Below are 22230 nucleotides of genomic sequence, written 5' to 3'. Positions count from 1 at the left end.
GTTGACTATTTATTCTTGACTTGTTTTAACATTAGTTTGAAGTTATTTCGCTTTTATTAACTTTTACAGCCACTAGAGGGCATCACAAGGCTGATAATAATGCCTTGAAAATGGGTCATTTTGTCTACACTAGTCTATAATGTGTAGAATATCTGCTTTTTATACACATACAGTCATTAAGACCAAAAAAGAACATTCTAAAGACAAAAATAATCAGTATTTGAAGTGTTTTTGTTACTGCTCTTTGGCATTGTTGGGAAGCAAACTGTTGTTGTCGGGTGGAAACCTCATTTATGTCCAAAACTCAGGATTAAATGTACAAGTTGAAAACGCATCGCATGGTGAAATGTTTTGAGCTTGTAGGTTGGCCCCGGGACAGTAGTAATCATGGAGATAAGAGACTAAATATTAATGCAAAAGTACTACATAACTATAAATGGTGACAATGTGGGCTCTTTGATCTAGGTTGAACCTACCCACAATTCTTTACTAATGCTTTTTCTCTCCTGTCATGGCATTGTTTTAATAACCGATCTCAATATTGACCCATAATAGCTTTTGCCATAATCATGCAGCCCATAACTGTGACAAAGCCATAACGACAATGGCACATACGATCTTTAAAAATATGATATAGGCCAGTGATTCCCAAACTTTTTCATGTCAAGGACCCCCAAATTGTCACTAATTAGCCCACGGACCCCCCATTTGAAAGGATATGCCAGGGACCCCTCCATAAGAGAAGATTTCTATGTCTAGCAGTGATTTTCAACCAGTTTAATTTCAAGGACCCCAATTTGACATGCATTAGTCTACAGACCCCCATTTAATAGCATTTCTATCACTGGGACAATTTATTAATTATGAAATCAATGCTAAGTTAACTCTGAGAGTGTACAAATTATCATCTAGCTGGGTCCCCCCTGGAACTCCCTCAAGTACCCCTGGGGGTCCCCGGACCCCACTTTGGGAACCACTGATATAGGCTACAGTAGTAGTATTTAATTTGACCTCTTATTTAAGCTATTTTATACCGTTTTGGATTCGAAATCGGGAACCGTTAGGAATGAGTGACTGACTGTATAGGTTCACCCAGCTCATCCCAAAGGAAAGACTTATTCCCATCAACATAATATACCACACAAATATGAGCAAACTATAATTCTGAATTCTGGTTGCTTTACAGATCCTCATCAAGGCAGCAAGCAGTTTCAAGTTGGAGCTAATAGCGGGGTTTATAGTCGGCAAAATGAAAATATTTTTTCAGTATTTTCTTTTTCTTTTATTATTATTAATATACAAAATGGTAAATGGTGCATTTATATAGCGCCTTTATCCAAGGCGCTTTACATAGATTGTGCATTACATTCACCCATTCATACACCGATGGCAGCGGAAACCATGCAAGGCACCAACTAGCACATCGGGAGCAATTAGGGGTTCAGTGTCTTGCTCAAGGACACTTCGACAGTAACTCTGGGGGAGCCCGGGTTTGAACTGGCAACCTTGCGGTTCCCATCCAGGCACTCTACCCCTGAGCCACTGCCCCCAGTCCCATACAGCCCCAGTCCACAGGCCTGATTTTGTGAGAAGTAGAGCAACTCTACTGGCCACTAGTCAAACTCTACCGTCTAGGGTGGCTACTTATTATTGAACCAGTGGCTCGTGGCCCAAAAGTCGGTCAGTCTACACAGCCAGGGTCACTCACATTCATACAAAGCTGAGTGCAGCAGTTGAGACGAATAACAGTCTTATAAGTTCATAATTTATAGCTGTCCTGACCCCTTATCCATAATTATGGATAATTAGTATGGACTTAAGACTGTTATTCGTCTCAACTGCTCAACAGTGGTTCTCAAAGTTGGGTGTGCGGACTCTCAGGGTTCTTTCAAATGGACCCGAGTGCACAAATGTGCATTCCCAGAGTTATGAGAGCCCTTAAATGGTTTGAGAACCACTGATCTAGAACATGGTGTTGTTACAACTCCATGCAGAAGGTGAAACGTAGGTCCCCAGTAAAGTTGAGAAGTGCTTCTGCACTACATAGTTTGAGCCCCTTTTAGTCTACACTCTAGTCTATACAGTATACTGGGAGCCTCCAGTGTATCATCAATGAAAAGGGAATTTAACAAGACCGACGTGGACATTGGAGCATCAATCCATTTGTCACCAGGCATTACGCAAGTCCCTTTGTCTGCCATGAGAGCTGGTTTTAATCAAGAATGTCAGAGTAAGCGAGGGGGAGACGTAGAAAGAATTGTAGCCTTATAGACAAAAATTGAAAGGGTGTTGAGATGTAATTCTGAGGATTCGGTCCCCCCCACCCCCGGGCCCTTCCTCTATCCTTCCAGGCAGTTAATTCCAATCACATGGTGCTCTCCAGGTCCAAATTATTCCCTGATCAAGTGTCGTCTAGGACAAAACAATAGTGGTATTCTTGGTACTCCACGTCCAGTTGACTACCAGTGCTATAGATGGATGACTCTGTGTGATCATGGCATGCCAAATAAAGTTAATAAGTGCCCTCTCTTGACCTAGGATGGAGTCCTGCCGGTGCCCATACCTCCCCTCCACTGAAAGGGAGCTGCCCATGGATCCGAAAGTCCCATTAGTCCGAAGGTTGGCGAACATTGCACTGCTCCCGTGCTTGCGGTTATGTTTAGGTTAGGGTTAAGAGATGGGGATAGTAATTTCGGAACGATGAACCTTCTGACTAAATGACACGGCACCCACTGAACATAACCGTACTATCACCAGAGAGGGAATTTGTGTCACAGTGTCTTTATTTAAACATATTTACAGGCAAACTTGGTTTATTTACATTCACATTTTAGCTCCATTTGCACTCGTATCCAAATTGACTTGTTTAGTCCGGTGCTTCTCAAAGTAGCCCCGCTTTGAGAGGGGGGACCCTCAGGGTTCCTAGTGGAGGGGGTTTCAAATGCACCCTTGTAGGTCTGTAACTCTGATAGTGTACAAATGGACTCATAAGGGTCCATTTGGTTCCATTTGTACACTCTCAAGAGTTAGGGGACCGGGGGTTTCCTTGACATGAAAAAGTTTGAGAACCACTGCTTTTGGGCAGTCGTCAGTTTTATTGTTGTTGCTTATTGTTGTTCAGAGGACAAACTATAGACTCGGATGTGATTCGACGTTCCCATCGCTACTCATGTGGCGGCCACCCATACTTATTGTATTGAACTCCCCGTGGCTTAAACATGTGATTTCAATCTTTGGAACAAAAAAAAGAAAAGAAAAAACACCTGTAGACAATTTCCAAGTGAGTTCGCAAGGCTAATCAGTGCTGACGAATGCATGAGTTCACTCAGTCGTATGGTTTGGTCCCACTCAGCGCCACATATTTCTGTCAGTACATACATTCACATTTGCTACAGCCACCGCTTTCATACAAACAACATTGTCCAAGCTCATTATTATATCCTTCTTTGGAGATTCTCAAGCTTTAGATTGTTGGCAGTGACGAGTGAGAGTAAGTGCTCGATTATATCATTTGCGGTGATCTTGCGCCTTTGATCACAGCTAAAAACCAAAAAAAAAAGATCCTTTACATTCAATAGTACAAACCAGGGTTCATCAAGCCCAGTGTTCAGAGACCCCTACTTTGGGTATTCTGTCCTACTACCAGGTGTTACATATACGTTCATCTGGTGTTGCAAATGCCCAATTAGGCAGCCAGAACGAATCCAGATGAATGCTATCAACTTCCTGGTCGGAGTTGAACTGGGGTCAAAAAGCCCTGGTACAGACAATAGAACCACAACAACAGGCCGTGCTTACTCATATTTACAAGTGTCATAGCTAGGAATGTTCATAGAAAGTAGAACTCAAGAAAGCATCAGGAGTGATGTGTGTAATTCATTGTCATTCCTTTGTTTGTTGTTGGTCAACACATTTTCTGCAGAATCCTCATGCCTCAACCTTAGAAGAATTGGCTGATCTAGAGTTAATGTCGCACTGGGATCTCACACCAAAGACGGTGGACCTACAAGCTCACATGCGATGTAGAGCTTTTCTGCTCACTGGACGAGACCCATATTGTACAGAGAAGATTATTGTGAGCACAGAGGGAAATCAAGGTGAGATATTTGCTTTCCTTTCAAACACACACACACCATATGTACATCTTAAAATACACGAGTTTGACTCAGACAATGACATTGATTGTCTCTCTCGCTCCGTGTCTTTTTACACACAACAGAGTTTGACTCTCGCAATCACTGATATTGTTTGTTTTTCTCTCTTTTACACACACACACACGTGCAGAGTGCTGGTTTGCGCACGAACACACACACACAGTCACACACACACCTTTTTTCACTATGATTTACACACTTGCACACACACTCTCTCACACACACACACACACACACACACACACACACACACACCTACCCCTCCCTAACCCAGTGGTCTCCTGTCATATGCCACAGAGGACAGTGTTGGCAGCTTTTCATTCCAACCTAATGCCACATCAGGTATTTTAATGCATTTTGAAGGCAGGGCAACAGATAACAGTCTAATAGTTACATACTAGTCCATATCTAAACAATATCAGTTTTCTTTTCTTTTCTTTTTATAAAACTAAGTGGAAAATACTTAACCCATTCTGACCGGGGAGTCGGGGACCCATTTTGGTGTCAGCATCATGTTATGCTTTAGCTATTGAAAAATAGCAGATCTACAAGCTCATAGCGCGCCACCGAGTGGCGCGCTACGAGCTTGTAGGTCTGCTATTTTTTAAAAATCGAAGAACGACTTTTTAGAATCTGATCTCAGGTCAGAATGGGTTCATCAGACCAGTGTGTGTCCAGTGGAAACCTCGTATGAATCTGATCTCAGGTCAGAATGGGTTAAGTGAGAAGGTGACTGTATAGATAGCAGAAAGGAACTGCACAGTGATGACATCACCAGTGGAGGAAGCTGCTAAATGTACACTGCGTATACAGGAGTATATTATTTGCCTATAAACGAGCATTGCAAATGACTAGCATTCAAAACCAGATACACTGAAAAAGTCTACTTGTAAAAGGTTAAATGTTTAAGTATCCTTGTATTTGGTTTACAGGGAGTTTAGGTGAGTTTGGACTTCCTACACTCATGCAAGGTATTTAATAAAAGATTTTCTCTTATCCAGCGATTCCAGATGGCGGATTTGTCGTACTGGGAAGCAAAACTTCAGCCGGAAGTGTTCATGGAATGTATTATAGTAATATAGTCAATGAGAGCCAGGTGGACCAGCCTATGAACACAAAAAAATATTTCAGAACAACTGCGACCATTGAAACATAATCGGTAACCAGGAAAATGTGTCACACATTGATTTCCGCCGTGTTCCTTTTTGATATGCATACTCAAGTTTATTGGTATCTAAAGAGCACCATGTAGTAGTACAGTACATTTCTGACTGTGCAAGTGTGCAGTAAGAACGGGCTGTTGTCGCCACTGACAACCTGGCAACCAAATCTCACGATACTGCCGAGCCAGAGAGGATACGTGGTGCCATTTCGATGCCTCAATAAAATGACGCAGTGTGCACATTGAAAAACAAGTAATATGTGATATGTCTATATACTATTTAGACTGCCGATTCGTGCCGAACCAATTAACTGACTGAAAATATTTTTTGTTGTTCATAAGCTGGTCCAGCTGGCTCTCATTGACTTCAATGCATTCCATCGAACGTCCGGTTCCAGTGAATGTTGGGGCAGACGGGCAGAGCACGTTCAAACCTTTTCCTAACATTTATGGAACATATTTATTTATTGTAGAAAAAAGAGAAGGAGCGCATCTGTTTGGCCAGCGTAGGAATCCTCAACAAGTTGCTCTTTCGTTCAACTGGGTGATACCAATGTAAAAGGATTTTTAATTGATAAATGTTAAGATTCGTGGTGGGTTTTGTGGGTATCCAGAGAACTCGCTGCGGTGCATTTTAGTTTAACTTCACCTTAATTTATATTGCATTGAATTGAGAGAGAGAGAGAGGATAGTTGTTTAGAGTTGACACTAGATGAAGTAGGTATGCTAAAGTTTAAACGCCAAAGTACCGAAACAATGTCATTAATTAGTAAACAATATCCTGAATTTGTAGGCCTACCATCATTGGTATAGAGGGTATGCGCGTGACATCATCATCAAACTCGGAAGTTATGCAGGAATGCCTACTGTTTTCTGTGCAATCTTGTTAGTCACCCTGATGAAGGCAGTTAGCCGAAACGCGTAGGTACTAGGTGCATATTAACCTTTGCTATGCATTAGCCACTTTAAAATAAAGGCTTTTTACCTCATACAGGAGTGCCTTGGTCTCATCTTTTTTTGCATATTAATTTATTTAGTTTTAGTTTTAGAGAATGCCAAATTAGAACTTACGTGCTGTTTTCCCCCCACATGATTTGAATATCCATAATTTAAAATGATCTGTTGCCCTGCCTTTTAATTACAAAACAACCCGAGTAGTGTCTGTGCACTACACAGGCATCAATTGGGTATAACAAGGTATGGCAGCCGCCGTAGATATAAAAGATGAATATAAAAGATAAAATCTGGATGCATTCTTCAATAAAAAAAAAAATAGGCTGCATTTGAAAGCTTAAGTTGTCTCAAGGCATTTACCGGTACGCACATTTGCCATGTCACACTGTAGCCTTTGCTATAGCCTTCCTTGGCCTATGAGAAACAAGTGTTTGCTAGTCGTCATTGATGCCGTCAAGTGACCTTGCCATACCTTTTAGCCTTTGCTGAGTTGATGCCACTGGTCTATTCTAATAATAACCTTGATAATCTTGGCCCTCCGTAGCTGAACGGAACCTTCACCCCGCGACAGAAGAAAGCCTATCCTCTTTCTCATCGTCTCCTAGCTGATGAGGAAGGCCCCGAAGAAGCTGCTGCGCTCGTCCATGTCCACGGCCGAGGCGTTGCTGACGGTGACGAAGAGGCGGTCTCCGGCGGACAGGGGGACCAGCCCCCCCTGGTGGGCCGAGTGCAGGGAGAACTGGGCCCCCCGGGACCAACAGGAGGTGCGGCTCGTCTTCATCAGGAGAATGGGCACGGGGTAGGAGCTCATCTGGGGGGAGATGAAGTTCATTATGAATTAGTTTAGGAAAACTAGAATTTAAATTTGTACAAAGACACGATAATGAAACTGTATTGTGTTTCCAAAACAAAGAAAAACTAAAATGTCCTTAGTTTTGGTCTTTGTCAATACTTACACGTAAGTCAGTAAGAACAATTAAAAATAGTGAAAATAGCAGATCTACAAGCTTTGCTTGTAGTAGATCGGAACTTTTGGAAACCCCTGACTGCCCCATATATTACAATCCAAAACTAACACTAAAACTAGGTCAAACATTCTAAACCATAATAACCTTGGGGTGGTTATGCCTGAATGCTCACTTATATTTTTATAGTCGACACAAAGGAAAGAGGATAAAGTTCTGAAGGTAAATTTTTACACTGAAGTAAAAGTCATAAATTGTCTTTTAGAGCCATTTAAAAGCAGTTTGAACGATTACTTGACGATTTAAATTGATTTAATACGTCAATAGGTCAATAAAGTAATAAGCCAATTAACGTTACGGTAGTAATTCACTGTTGGGGTATAGTCTTAGAATAATACTTTCATGTTTAACAAAGCAACTTAACACTTTATGGGCTTTTCAGATAAGAAGCGACGAATTCAGAGAGTGAGAGTGGGAGTGGGATCCCGGGCAGAGGCCTTTTGTGGCTATTTTTGTCCTACACGTCATATGCAGACGAGCAAATCGGCTATTCTTGTCCTACATGAAGATTACATTCCCATTGACAATGAATGGATTATGTACGATGATAAGAGCACCCCTCACTTCACACAGGTGTGATTTTTTTTCTCTCCTGTATCTGGCCTGTAACAACTGAATTTACCCCACGGGATCAATAGTTCTATCCATCATGAATGAGGCTCACCTTCTTGTAGACATATTGAAGCAGTGGCTTCCCTCTGTCCTCCCCCTCCTCTCCGTCGTCCTCTCCCTCCTCGTCCTCCTCGGGGGAGTGGGTGTGCCTGAAGTAGGTCTGGGCGTAGACGTAGTACAGGCCCGCCCTCGGAACCACCAGCTCCCCGTCCACCAGCTGCACGTCCTGGAGAAACGCCAGGCCCTTCTCCCCCTCCCACCACGAGATCTTCTGGCCCTGCACTCGCCGACCCAGAGAACCTGGGGACACCGGCAAGAACACACACACACACACACACACACACACACACACACATGCGCGTTTGTATTACTGTACATAAAAGTTTAACGATAATTTTATAAATACCCTTTTTTTAAGATGCTTTTAATCCTAACCCTAAATAAAAACCTGCTGGCTAAAGGGGGGCTATTAGGCTTTTGGTCATCACATCAGGCAGTGCATGGCTCTGAGCCACTAAGGCTACGGAACACATAATCTCAGACGTGCATGTAAATTCTCACAGACCGCAAAAATAAACACCTGCTGTACTAGTCTGGGTCTCCGCGACTGGAATTAAGAACTAAACCAGTGCCATAATCTTCTCTCTCACTCACACACACACACACACACACACACACACACACACACACACACGCACACACACACGCACTCCACTGGTGTCTATGCAGTGCCTTGGCAGCACTTACCCCCAGTTCGCTCCCCTTTAGGGATGAAGCTGCCTGTAACGTGTGCTGCCACTTTGGGGCGAGCAGAAGCCCTGTCGTCCATCACCAGTGAGGGCAAGACCCGGGACACCTCGTCTGACAGGGAGGGGCGCAAGAGAAGCATTTAGTAGAAGCATTAGAACATGTTCTGTTCTGCTCTCTCCCAACTCTCCCAAAACCAACCAAACAAACCGAACTTCAGCTGATTCCCAACCTTTTCAAGATCAGGGCCTACTTGAAAGTATATCAAAATAATTCACGACCCACCCATCTGAACCGCTTAGACCGAATGGCTGCCATGTTAAGCGGTCAGATGGGTGGGACCTTTTCAGAGCATTTATATTTGAAGGATAAATCAATCGCGATCGTCACAACTGGATCTTCAAGCTTGAAGTAGAGTGTGCCGATATGCAGTATCGACCATTATTTTACTCTTTGGACTACATCGGTATCTGCAATTATGCAGCCGATGTGTCTCGTTTTTAGCTACTCTAAACCATGGCATCCCTATTTTGGGCATGGCGGTACTACAGATTAACATTTTCTAAAGTAAAGGAAAAAATGATCTATAATAGCCGATCTTCAAGCTCACAGCATCTCATAATGTTGACACGTTGTGAGCTTGGAGATCAGCTATTTTAAAATCTATTTTTGGAAAAAACTTTCGTCAAATCAAAGTTGTTCAAATTTTGCAATCAGTGGGCTTACTGGGCTATAGGATTCTGCCCCAAAATGCGGATCGGCATTGGACCCACCAATATGGCATGGGTCGGGCTCTATAGCTTGAAGATCAGTTCCTCTCAATGAGTGACACACTGTCGTGCAATGTAGTATGAACTGAATTTACAGTCTTTGGTGGGAATGATAATCTTCATACATTCCATGACACGTGAATGGACACCACTAGCTACTGTCATTTCATAGTCATCTGACGTGTGTGCACGTGTTATTGGTATTTTGTGTGCGTGCGTGCGTGCATCTCTCATTGTTGTTTTCTCACCTCTCACCGCAGAGGAGATCTGCCTCTGGTACTGCTGAGAGACTGACTGGAGGGGAAACGGAAAGAAATTATATCTGACGGGCAGGTAGGAAGTATACGCAGCAGCGGTTTACTAAGATTAAGAGCTTGGGTTGCTCCTGTGTGTGTGTGTGTGCGTGTGTGTGTGTGCGTGTGTGTGTGTGCTTTTATTACTACACTTGTGAGGGCCAAATGTCCCCACAAGTATCGTAGAATGTGAGAAATAGACATTGTGAGGCCGGTTTTCCTGATCCTCACAGGGGGAAAACAAAGTGACAAAGTTACTTAGGATAAGACTAATATACTTAGTTGAATTTCATTGTCGTGCATCAAAAATAGCTGATCTACACGGTCGACATCTAGATCGTCTATTTTCAGCTTTAGGGTTAAAATGTCCCCAAAAATATTTAAATGACATTCATAACATTGTCATCCTAAAAGTTGATGTCCTCACAAGTATAGAGTAAAGTGTGTGTGTATCAGTGTGTGTGTGTGTGTGTGTGTGTGTGTGTGTGTGTGTGTGTGTGTGTGTGTGTGTGTGTGTGTGTGTGTGTGTGTGTGTGTGTGTGTGTGTGTGTGTGTGTGTGTGTGTGTGTGTGTGTGTGTGTGTGTGTGTGTGTGTGTGTGTGTGTGTGTGTGTGTGTGTGTGTGTGTGTGTGTGTGTGTGCGCACGCACGCACATTCTTAAGTGCATGCATGTTTGTGCGTCTGTTTTTTTTATATCCGTTGCGCGTGTGTGTGTTTGCGTGCGCGGGCCAGGTGAGTGCATTCCTGCGCTGATTAAACCACACAGGATCTCATCATCATCTCTGACTATGAAGGAGCCCATTGTATGTCTGCAGCGCTCCAAAATGACCTGACACTGACTCAGGGTCAGCTGTGTGTGTGTGTGTGTGTGTGTGTGTGTGTGTGTGTGTGTGTGTGTGTGTGTGTGTTTGGGTGTGGTTCAAGATTCTATGTTGAGTTTATTTGTCATTCCACCATATCCATATAAAAATACACATACAATAGAACGATAAGACATTTTGTCAGGACCAGGTGTGTGTGTGTGTGTGTGTGTGTGTGTGTGTGTGTGTGTGTGTGTGTGTGTGTGTGTGTGTGTGTGTGTGTGTGTGTGTGTGTGCGCTCGTGTGTGTGTTAGTGCAGCCTCATTCAACCCTCAAATATATCAAAACCAATTTTTAGAATCAATAACCGACTTAATCTTGCTCATGTTGATTAATTGAATAATATTTTTTGTAGAAAAAACATAATATATGATAGATTTAATCGACTAAATTGATTAGTAACCACTTAACCCTGTATTATACCTTGTTGTACAATGGTGCCGTACAAAAATAGTGAAAATAATCGTTCATGATATAGGCAAAAATATGACATTGATTACCTTCTCTATCAACAGGTGGAGCTGTTGGGTGACCTGCCAGCAGGGATCCCCACGAGACTCTGCCACGCGCGCCGGAGCGCCCCGAAGGTTGGCGTGGGTCAGACACGACACACTGCTCCGGGCAAACGTCTCTTTCATCTGCAGGGGAAAAAAGAATCACAGAATTCAGCTGCTTCTTTTGATGCATTGGAAGCAGCAACGATTATATTGGTTTGCTTATAGCCTAATCAGAATTTAGTGTCATTTCGTTTTATATTTAGAGGTTTAGGATTACGGTAAGCCAAAGTCTTGATTATTCAGATTTCGTCCTAGTTACACATTGCTCCCTGAGTGACTGAATGGTGCACAGTACATTAGTAGGATACAGGGACTGAATGGTGCACAGTACATTAGTAGGATACAGGGAATGCACTATTTTAAAGCAGTGGTTCTCACAAGTGCGGGGTTCTGTCCTTTAGCTGGTTCCAGGGGTTCCCCAGCTAAATTCCCCCCTTGGTCACTCACAACTTGTCTACTTCAGTCGCTTTGGAAAGTGCCCCAGTCGTCACTTTCCAACACTGTGGAAGTCCTCTAGACCAGGGGCTTTCAACTGATTGTGAACCAGGGACCACCAGCCTGACTAAGAATCAACCTAGGGACCACTCTTACCACCGGGCTAAGGTTAGGGCTTTCGTAACACTTAAAACTTAACTTAATTTCTTAACCTCATACTTCACAGTAACTGGCAACATTGACATACCCCCATGGAACAGTGCACAAAAGTTTAGTGCACTGTTTCCGTGGAAGAAAAATGCAACATCTTCACTTTTCTACATTACTAATGCACAATCTCGTTACCCATCGGCAAAACAAAGGAAAAACAGTGCCCTCTTTTCCTTTGAAAAGAGGGCACTACTAAATGCATGGTCAGAGATCACATGCAATACCTTCACGGACCACCTGTTGAAACCCCCCCCCCCCCAGTATAGATGTTCGGTTTCCCATGCAGACCCAGATTTGAATCCAGAAGGTTAGCCTAAGCCTACATTTGGTCCTCGGGTGGATGAATTTAGCGTAGTCCTGCCTGAAGACCAGAAGCATAATATTTGACTGATGAAGACTGAAGCGATTGATAGGTTTTCCTCTGACTGAGCGATATAGCTATCTAGTGTGTTGTCTTCACCAGGCCGACATGGCAAAGACTAGGCCTATATGTTTTCGCGTGTGCGTGAGAGAGAGGTAATTAAAGGACTGCTTGATCTATCTGCACCAAAATTGGCATGCACACTGTGGATACCAATGAAGGAACTCTGCCAATCTTTTCAAATAGGCCTGGTGGTGGCTGCTTTACAATTTGGCCTTCATCTTTTGAACTGTAGGTATTACAATCAAATTGTTTTTAATGGGCATGCAGGTCTGTTTTTTAGGCTACATATATCCCCATCCAATCAAACCCAAATTGGAATCGTATGTTGAGGGGCCTCATAGCTCAAAAAGCACCCTCTCTCCATAAAGGGGCTGCCTGCCACAAATACCAAACGTTTGTATTGCATTGTATTGCTATTTCGCCTGCAGCTTCCTCATGTCCTGCAAGTGCAACTCACGATGGACATTGGACACAGACAGACCATCCAGCATGGCGAAGACCTGCACTCCGGCAGTGAGGAGAGCCCTTTAAGTGTCCCTCCATGTGGTTTCAAATAAAGGCGTCTACATACATAAAAAGTGCATAAGTAAAACTAGGCCTAACCAGGGACCTTTCCTTTCCATTTGCTTATTTTAAAATGCTTCCAAGTAGCCTAATCCTAATTAAACGTAGGTCTAGTTACTTTGGCTTGCATTGTTTAACTTTCAGTTCCCTGTCTAACACCATATCTTATCAGCAGGGGTAATGATTAATATATTATGGATTCAACAACAGTCAGTAACACAGGGCATGCACATGCAGGCATGCATTGGCAATGGCAACATGGCATCATTTAACACTGTGGGAGAGCAGAGCCACCACAAGCAGGCAGGCTATTATGGTGAGTGCAACATAAACAGGCTTCAATCAAACACGCGCTCTGTGTTTGGGAATTGGGATTATCAGGAAGAGCGCACTGTAAATGAAACTCGCTGTTTATGGTGTTAATCTTTGATGAATGATGCAACCCAAGTAGGTTATTTACTGGCATTATGCGACTTTCTCATATTGTGCGAAGGCTAAGCGAACGCTGCAACATCATTTGAATTCGCCGTGAAAACGCAGAGCTTTTAAAAAAATAGTCCAAAACAAACGGGCAGAAAATCACAATATAAGTTAAGTTTTAAGGCTTCCCCCCCCAAAAGACTATGGGGCTATAGCCGCTATAATCATTACAGGCTTGGACCAAATCACAACACGCTCCTACTTAGGCTATTGTATGAATTTAATTTATGTTCAGTTTGGGCAGGTCTCATGCAGAGAATATTTCTCGTTGCGCACACGATGTCGCAGTAACTCAACATACGTACAGTCGTAGGCTACAGCTTGTAACTTGTAGCTTGTAACTTGTAAGCCTTACAAACGCATGCATATTTACGCAAAAAAAGTTATAGGCCTATACGTTATAGTCTTATTTTGATTGATTAAAAATGTTAAATGCTAGTTTAAATCAAGTTCGTAATATTGGTGCATTCATTTGAATGATGCATGCTTTTATATTAACTGTTGAGTATGCTTTTCGTAGTTTTGCGCTCGCATGTGCGTCTTATTGTATTATTGTTTTACTTGGCTTTTACTGACTGATAATTTAATGTTTTTAATTTAATTCGTCACAGATGGAGAACGGGGGGGGGGGTGTGCATCGTGTCCCCGACTCCTTCCCTTACCGAGTTGAGGACGCTGGTGAAGTAGAGCACCGTGACGGTGACGACCACGGTCTGCAGCAGCACCGCGGTCAGCAGCAGGACCCCGAGATGCGGAACAACGCCGCCGCCTGAGCCCGTCATAATACTGATGACAGACAGAGACAGACAGCCCGTGTGCGCCACCGGCCACGCGACCCCGCGGTGACCAGTAGTGACACCAGTCCAGCTGTGAGAGAGAGTGACCTCCTCCCAGCACCAGCTGGAAGCAGCTAAACCAGTAATCCCAGAACAACAGACACCGACAGGACGGGCCAGCAAGTCCCTCTTCTTCTTCTCCTCCTCCTCCTCTTCCTCCTCCTCCTCCAGTCTCCGTTGAACCAGAACCCTGCAGGGCCAAGGGATGGACACCGGGGAACAGTGCAGGTCCAAAGAAGAACGTGGGTCAGTCGTTTAACATTTACCCCCTCCTCCGGTATACCTCTTTTTCTCTTCTACTTCTTCCTCCTGAAAAGCCAGAACAATAGCCTAGGCATGGGGGAACACTGGAACAGAGTACGAAGTTCAGGCAGGCAGGCCAACCTCCACCCCCCCTGGACTGGACTGTGTTACACGACTGTGTGGAGCCAGCCAGCACACACGGAGAATGAAATGAGAGAGAGACAGAGGGAGAGATACCTAGTGGGAGAGAGAGAGAGAGAGAGAGAGAGAGAGAGAGAGGGAGGAGGAAGGCGGGGCCACCTTGAACAAGAACTTTTTTCTTTCTTTCTTCTAATGCACTTTTGAAAGGCCGTTGCTTAGTTTTTGCACTGAAAAAACACTGATAGCATATATGGTTGCCAATGGTTGATATTGTAGTGCTTTGCCCTCCACCCTGCCTGCCATAGAACCCATATAGCGTCTGTCATTGTTGTGTCTCACAGATCCTCAAAGACCAAACATCTGAACGCCCACTCTTTGTTGAATAGTTTAGTTCAGAACCGGTGCGGTTATCACCCCATTGTTCCCAGTTGTACCGCGGTTCAGGCTATAAATGGATCCATGGTTCTGTTTGCCCCCCCACTCACCCCCCTTTAAAACACACACACGCGCGCACAATTCTCAATGCAACATCTGGCCTCAATCTGTGTTCTGCGCGCACGTCCCCCTGGGAGTCTTGCACTATTCTATTTCACTCCGCTTGTTCTGTGTGTGTGTGTGTGTGTGTGTGTGTGTGTGTGTGTGTGTGTGCCTGCCTCTGTGGGTGTTGTTGCGTGGGGACACGCATCAAGTTAAAAAATAGTTTTAGAGCTTGAGAAGATTGGATACATTTGGTGCTGTGGTTTAGCTGCAATGTGGTCTGTGTGTGTGTGTGTGTGTGTGTGTGTGTGTGTGTGTGTGTGTGTGTGTGTGTGTCTGTTTGCGCGCATGCTTGTGTGGTGCGTGTGTAAGTGCAGGTGTGTGCGGTTGTATCCAGTTTGTACCCAGTGTGAGACACCAATGACCTTGACTCTGCTCTAGTCTATTATTCTCTCTATCTATTTCTCTCTCTCACACACACACACACACACACACACACACACACACACACACACACACACACAGAGAGAGAGAGAGCATGAAACTGTCACTAACTTATAGGCTATATATATAATATACTGTACAGTACAAGTACAATCTCAGCCTCTCTCTCTCTCTCAAACACACACACACACACTTTTCTGTAAGCGGGCCAAGTTTTGATAGCGACACAAAAAGGAGAGCTAACTCTGAATGCCCCTCTCCTCCACAAACGCACACTCCCCCGCTCTCTCTCTCTCTCTCTCTCTCTCTCCAAATTTCTCGTTCACTCCCTTCTGCCCCCCCCCCTCTCTCTCTCCACCTCCCTCCTCTCTCTCCACCTCTCTTTCTCCTGGGGCCTGGTTTGACATGGCCTTCTCAGAATGCTTGCCAAGTTAAACCACACTTGCATTTGTGCTCACATATACAGCGCACACACACACACGCACACGCACACACACGCGCGCGCATGCAGGCACGCACACATGCATGATAGATGTAGGCCTATACACATGCACAAACACATTGGTTCAGACACATCTGTGCTCTCACGCACACGCACACTCACACAAACGGACATGCCCATGCATGTGCACGTGCACTCACTCTCTCATATGCACTAAAGTACACGCACACACCTATACGCCTATTAAATGAACACATTGGTCCATTCGAACATTCTCTATCTCACACATGCACGTATGCACGCACACACACACACACACACACACACACACACACACACGCGCACACACACACACACACACACACACACACTGCATTGCTCTATATCAAGGCCAAAGTCACTGAGTTGAACAATACAAGCCATATCTGGCACTCATGCACCTCGGGAAGGGAGGGGCGGGACAATAGAGGGGACCAATGGGCACGCCGGAAACCTGAGAGCCAACCAATAGCCAAACAGGAAACTTTGGGGGATTTTCCACAGTTGTGTTTTGGGTCGTTGGGGTTTTTACTTTTTTTTCTTGTTTGACCACAGGGAAAGTTCCTATACTGAGACCCACGATTTAGAGTAGACCCTCTCTGGTTTACTGCTGGTATACCGTGCGTGTGCGTGGACTGCGTGCGTGCGTGCGTGCATGCTAGAGAGAAGAGAACCCTTATGAGGGTGATTGAGAGAGAGAGAGAGACAGCTTAAGAGTGAGGGACACAATCTTTAATGTGTACGGTATGCAAGTAGTGTGTGTGTGTGTGTGTGTGTGTGTGTGTGTGTGGGGGGGAGTGCTCAATGCTTCATTTCACTGCAGGAATCAGGAGTCCAGAGGGTGAGACAGAGACACTCCCGGGAGATGGGGAGTGAGACAGAGAACCCCCCCGAGATAATTACTAATGTGGGGGGAATATTGCTTGTGACTATGACTCAGAGAGAGAGAGACAGAGGTGTGTGTGTGTGTGTGTGTGTGTGTGTGTGTGTGTGTGTGTGTGTGTGTGTGTGTGTGTGTGTGTGTGTGTGTGTGTGTGTGTGTGTGTGTGTGTGTGTGTGTGTGTGTGTGTGTGTGTGTGTGTGTGTGTGTGTGTGTGTGTGTGTGTGTGTGTGTGTGTGTGTGTGCGTGCCTGCATGTGTCGGTCCAGACAGTGAATCACTATCTAGCGACACATAATGTGTCTTAACTCCCGCTTGAGGCCCAAAATGTCCGCCTACTCATCGCTCTCTGTCCTCCCTCTCTCTCCCCGCTTGTCTCTCTCTTCCTCTCTCCATCACATCGCTCTCTGTCCTCCCTTCATCTTCTCTCACAGCCTCCATTGCTCTCCGTCTCTCTTCATTTCCGTCTCTCTATATACCCTTCCTCTCCCCCTCTTTCTTGATTCCAAACCACCCTCATGTCCTCCCTCCCCCCAACAGTCGTGGGAAGAAGTAATTCATTTTAAAAGTGAAACGTGCGATACGACAATGTCTCTCCAAAGACTCTGTTACAATTAAAAGTCCTGTATTCAAGATGTAACTTGAGTAAAAGTACAAAAGTATTGGCAGCGAGTATACTAAAGTATTGGCAGCAAAAAAAGTAACAAAAGTATAGAAAACATTTGTGATTTTATTTTATAAATTACAGATCTAGTATAGAGAGATTATTTTCGAATAGTGGGAGTATAGAATAAGGGCTTTGTATTAATAATAAGTAAAACGTACAATATTTGCCTCTGAGAAGTAGAATAATAATGTAGAAGAATGTAGAAGAATAGAAGTGGTGAAAGTAAAGTTGTTGTACTTTTTGAGTAAATGTACATAGTTATCCCCCCCGCCCGCGCGCGCGCACACACAAACACACACACACACACACACACACACACACACACACACACACACACACACACGTGCGCGCACACAACACACACAAACACACATTATCTCATTCTCTCTCTCTCTGTCTCAGCCTTGTCAGGAACAGTGAACAATGTGACCTTTCCTCTAAGTTACTGCAGTGATAACATTCTCCTACTCCCATTCCCCAGTTGGCTCAGAGTGCCGGTGTCCCAGAGAGCCACTGTGGGCTTTCTTTTTTTTTTTTACCTAGCCGTCCAGGGCCAGGGCCCCTGCGTTGTTTTCCATCCTGGTGGGCAGTGTTTTCTTTTGAAATAAGCGTGAGGCCCCCCCGGCTGATTAACGAGTAGCACCGGAGAGCGCTGAGGGAGTCATCTCTCGGCTTTGCGAGGTCACACGTATGCTCTCTAGAGAGAGTGGGTTCATAATACGGAACCTGTGCTCGCATGCATGCACTGCGATATGTTGCGCAGAACTTACACAACATGCACTAATATGTTTACATACAATTTGCGTGCACAAACATATTCCAGGATATTATTTACCACATTGAGTGCCATCTGGTAGACAAAAGTGGTGGGTGTTTGGGTGCTTGGTGTTTTTAGGCTATTCCACTATGACTCATGTCCGGTTTCGGCTTCCATCTAGGATGCTAAAATGTTAGCGTTAATGCTACCGAGCAAAAATAAGGCCAGTACTTGCTCTAGAAAACGCCAATGTTGCCATCACGCTGACCGGAACATCGCAGATCTGGTCAACACCATGGACAGCGCATTAGTTTCGGAGAAAAAAGCGTGCAAAGGTGCGGCCTAAGACAGAATCTAACGACTATTGAGAAACGAAAGCAGTGCGGGCGGGGCCCTGGCAACCGTGCATAGCAACCGGAGCGGTTCCAAAGATGAAACGTAGCGAGGCAATGTTATAGCGATATCAAACGCCTTAAGACTAGCCTGCTCATCATTTGTAGCCAGCGTCATTAATTAATATAGGACAGGTATACTCGTCACACGGATCCAACGTGTTATTAAGAGTGTACAAATAGGGCCTGGGCCATGGCTCAGCGGTCCAGGCACCTTGGCTGGTAATCCAGTCTGGCAGTGTGCCGCATGTTCGACTCCCGATCCCGACGGCCTTTACTGCATAGACTGACACCACATAAGACAGGAACGCCCAAAAACATCACATCCGGTTTTAGCCCCGGGGTAAGAATATTCTATGGCTGCCAATGCAACTTTTTCCAATCCTTAATCACATACGGACAAACATCTATGCCGATAATATCTAACTTGCGGAGGTAGCGTGCCTTGTCCACGGGCAACAGATCTTTCAACGTATGGCATTGCAAATACCTTTGATAATCGCTATACTCTGCGCAATATTGTTTTGGAAATGCCGCAAATTGCATCGCAGTGAACGAGAGCAAATCACAACTTCCCCCGGGGGTGGTGACGCCGCCCTGAATACGCGGTGTGGTGTCTTCCCCCCCCCCATCTCTCTCCCCATTTCCTGTCAGCCTACTGTCTGTCTGTCCCCATAAAAAAATATAAAATAAAGGCGAAAGCAACAAAAACAAAGAGTGTACAAATGGACTCAGAGTTATTGAAATTTTAATTTCAGAACATATATTCTATACAGTATGACATACCCAGCCTTTTGTTTTTGTTGCCTTGGGCGAGAAGAGTGATGACAGAGAGTGATGAGCTTGTGACTGATCTGGTCAGGTTGGTTGGCTTATTTGGAAAGATGGTCGGTTGAGTGCTGACTAATCAGTGCAGATAAAGCCTGACAATGTATTCTATTCAAGGCTATTATACATTGTTGCGTGGCATTGTAGATTTACTAATCCATGGTTGAGGAGACACGTGGTGTTTATCCAGGTGCGAAGGAACCGAAACACAGTGTGTGGAAAACAGCAACTTTTGACAGTTCACTGAATAGCTCTGATCTAGCTCTCTCCCCGCACACTGTAAACCAAGGGACTCCATTCCATAATGTTAATATATTACCCAAAGAAATGGTGAACAAATGCTGTACTCTATATAGCTATTAGTACATATAGTTAGAATATAATGCATAAATAGAGAGAGAGAGACTTGTGGAACTTACATACTAATTACACATAAAACAATTTGTAACCTTGTTACATGGGTAATTACATTGATAAGAGCAGCCAAGTTTGCGAAATTGCAAAAGGATGAAGTGGAGGTAGTTTCAGTACACACACACACACACACACACACACACACACACACACACACACACACACACGTTCATGCTTGCATACTGTACATAGTTTATCACCTTATTAAGTCTTGCAGGGCAATTGCACCGTAATCAACTGTGCTAGATTAGGGCAGACTCATAATGGTGCTCTCCAGATGCACGTTGCTTGTGCACGCTATAGAGAGTGCATGCACACACACACATATGCATGTGTCCATAATGCATTCACACATTTGCTTGTTCTGAAGACGTAATACAGCCTCTCTCTGTGTAACGAAAATACAATTTATATTCCTATTTGATTATTCCTTTAGTGTTCACCATATTTTAGCTCTATTTTATGTCTGAGTTCTGTACAAAAATTGTTATCATTTGTGCATTGATACTATTCAATAGTGTCCTAGCCCAATGTGAGCGTCTGACTCCTAAGTGAACAATATTCATAAGAGGACACTAGCCCAAACATTTAGACTCTGCTGCTTTTTCGTTTGTCCCACTTGTCCGGTGGGTGTGCGTCAAACAATTACACACCAATTACAATCCACTCTGTCCATACTCTGCCTCGGAATCTGGCGGCCATCTTGGTTTTCTCTCCACTGTAGATGCGCAAGAGAACCCTGGCCGCTAGGGGCGCGGCCAATGTTCTGTTGCGCATTTACCGCATTTACAATGGAGGATTCCGAGACAGAGTGGATTAAAATACCTTTTTTTTTTTTTAAACTACGGTCCTACGGTGTGTAATTGTTTGACGCACACCCACCGGACAAGTGGGGCAAACGAAAAAGCATTTGCATTTGTACAAGGTAAGAGTGATTTTGAGGCACAAGCGTTGCTCGCTCGACCATATTTGGGTGGTCAATCTTTTAGACTCTCGTAGAGAGATTCGTCCTTTACGAGAGTCTAAATGTTTGGGCTGAGAGGACACCTGAATAATATTATGTAGGAATGAGAGAACTGCTTATAGCCAGGGTCCGTACGTTGTAACTCCTTGGGAGTTGAATTATTGTTGTGAGTTCAGGACATCAGCAGGGGATATGATGCATCTTGTATCATAAAAGTGTCAGCATCCTGAGACTTCACATGGCTGACAATGAATCATCATCATGGGTAAAGTAGAGAAAATGTCAGTCAATTTGCAATCCTTGTAGAAATCTGTAAGTATTTAAGCTGTGGCTCTCAAAGTGGGGTCTGGTGACACCCAGGAGTCCTTGGGGGGGGTTGCAGAAGGTCCCGAGCTAACTCTCAGAGTTACGAGGGTACTCCGTGGCCTAATCATGCATAGTAAACTGAGGGTCCTTTTAAATGAAAACGTTTGAAAATCACTGATTTAAGCTTCACCAACTTTCAGATCAGGGATATGCTGTACGCTGCCTTCTTCTTAAAAAAAAAAACCCCAATTAGTAGCAATTCTTCATTCTCTCATCGAGGATATATTTAACTTCCACAGACATTCTTTCTCTGATAATCTATTCGTGGGAAGTTTGAGGTTGAGAAATGTTGTTTTACAGCTAAGAATTGATTTGTTATTCGAGGCAGTGAGGTTACTTCTGAGAAGGAACATAATACTACGCACACACACACACACACACACACACACACACACACACACACACACACACACACACACACACACACACAGATGAGATAGATATCTCATGTCTGTATTTGGAGAAGCATGTTCCTGCTCATCTTCTCCTGTTGGTCTCAGATCACATGACCTAACAGGTATGTGACAGGATGTCACATGATCACCTGATGACCTTGAAGTTAGTTTCTCTCTGCACGCTTTGACTTGAAGGAGAGAGAGAGAGAGAGAGAGAGAGACACACAGACATAAAAAATACAGAAAATGTGTGAGTCGGGGAGGGAAGAGAAAGACTATGTATGAGGGTAAATGTATGAGGGTAAAAGGGGGAATGTGTGTGCTGTCCATCCACCCGTTTGTCTATCTGCACTTTCTGTCCAGCCCATGACCAGAACAGCTACTCAAACACGTGTACTCGTTTTACTATACTTGTGAGGGCCTCATGTCCCCACAAGTACATATAGCCTACAGTAGAATTTGAGAAATTGGCATTGTGACGACAATTTTCCTGGTCCTCACAAGAGAAATGGTTGTTTTGTGGTTTAAAACAGTTTGGGGAGTTAGGATTACAAATCAGGAAAAACAGTTCAGATTGGGGTTAGGATTAGACATGTGGAGGTTATAGGTTTATGGGATCGGATTGTTATATGCCTGCTTTATGTTTAGGCGTTGCACATGGCAAATAGCAGATCTACACGCTCACAACTATAGTTGGC

The 22230-nt window shown here is 44.2% G+C and overlaps 1 protein-coding gene across 1 annotated transcript; it reads right to left on the bottom strand.

The window, feature by feature from the left end:
• Positions 1-6872: 6872 nt before the first annotated feature.
• On the bottom strand, positions 6873-14044 carry tnfsf10 (TNF superfamily member 10; the record flags this gene model as incomplete). Its single annotated transcript, XM_080794258.1, has 6 exons — positions 13911-14044; positions 11079-11216; positions 9674-9719; positions 8656-8769; positions 7961-8208; positions 6873-7082 (listed from the first exon to the last, which is right to left on the bottom strand). Exons 1-6 carry the CDS (start codon positions 14028-14030, stop codon positions 6873-6875), a joined length of 876 nt encoding a protein of 291 aa, XP_080650384.1. The 5' UTR covers positions 14031-14044.
• Positions 14045-22230: the final 8186 nt, after the last annotated feature.

This window comes from Protomyctophum bolini (assembly GCF_963924005.1).
Source record: "Protomyctophum bolini genome assembly, chromosome: 21".
Taxonomy (NCBI): Eukaryota; Metazoa; Chordata; class Actinopteri; order Myctophiformes; family Myctophidae; genus Protomyctophum; species Protomyctophum bolini.
Note: the sequence above shows the minus strand (reverse complement) of the source record. Positions and strands in the feature narration are given on the sequence as shown.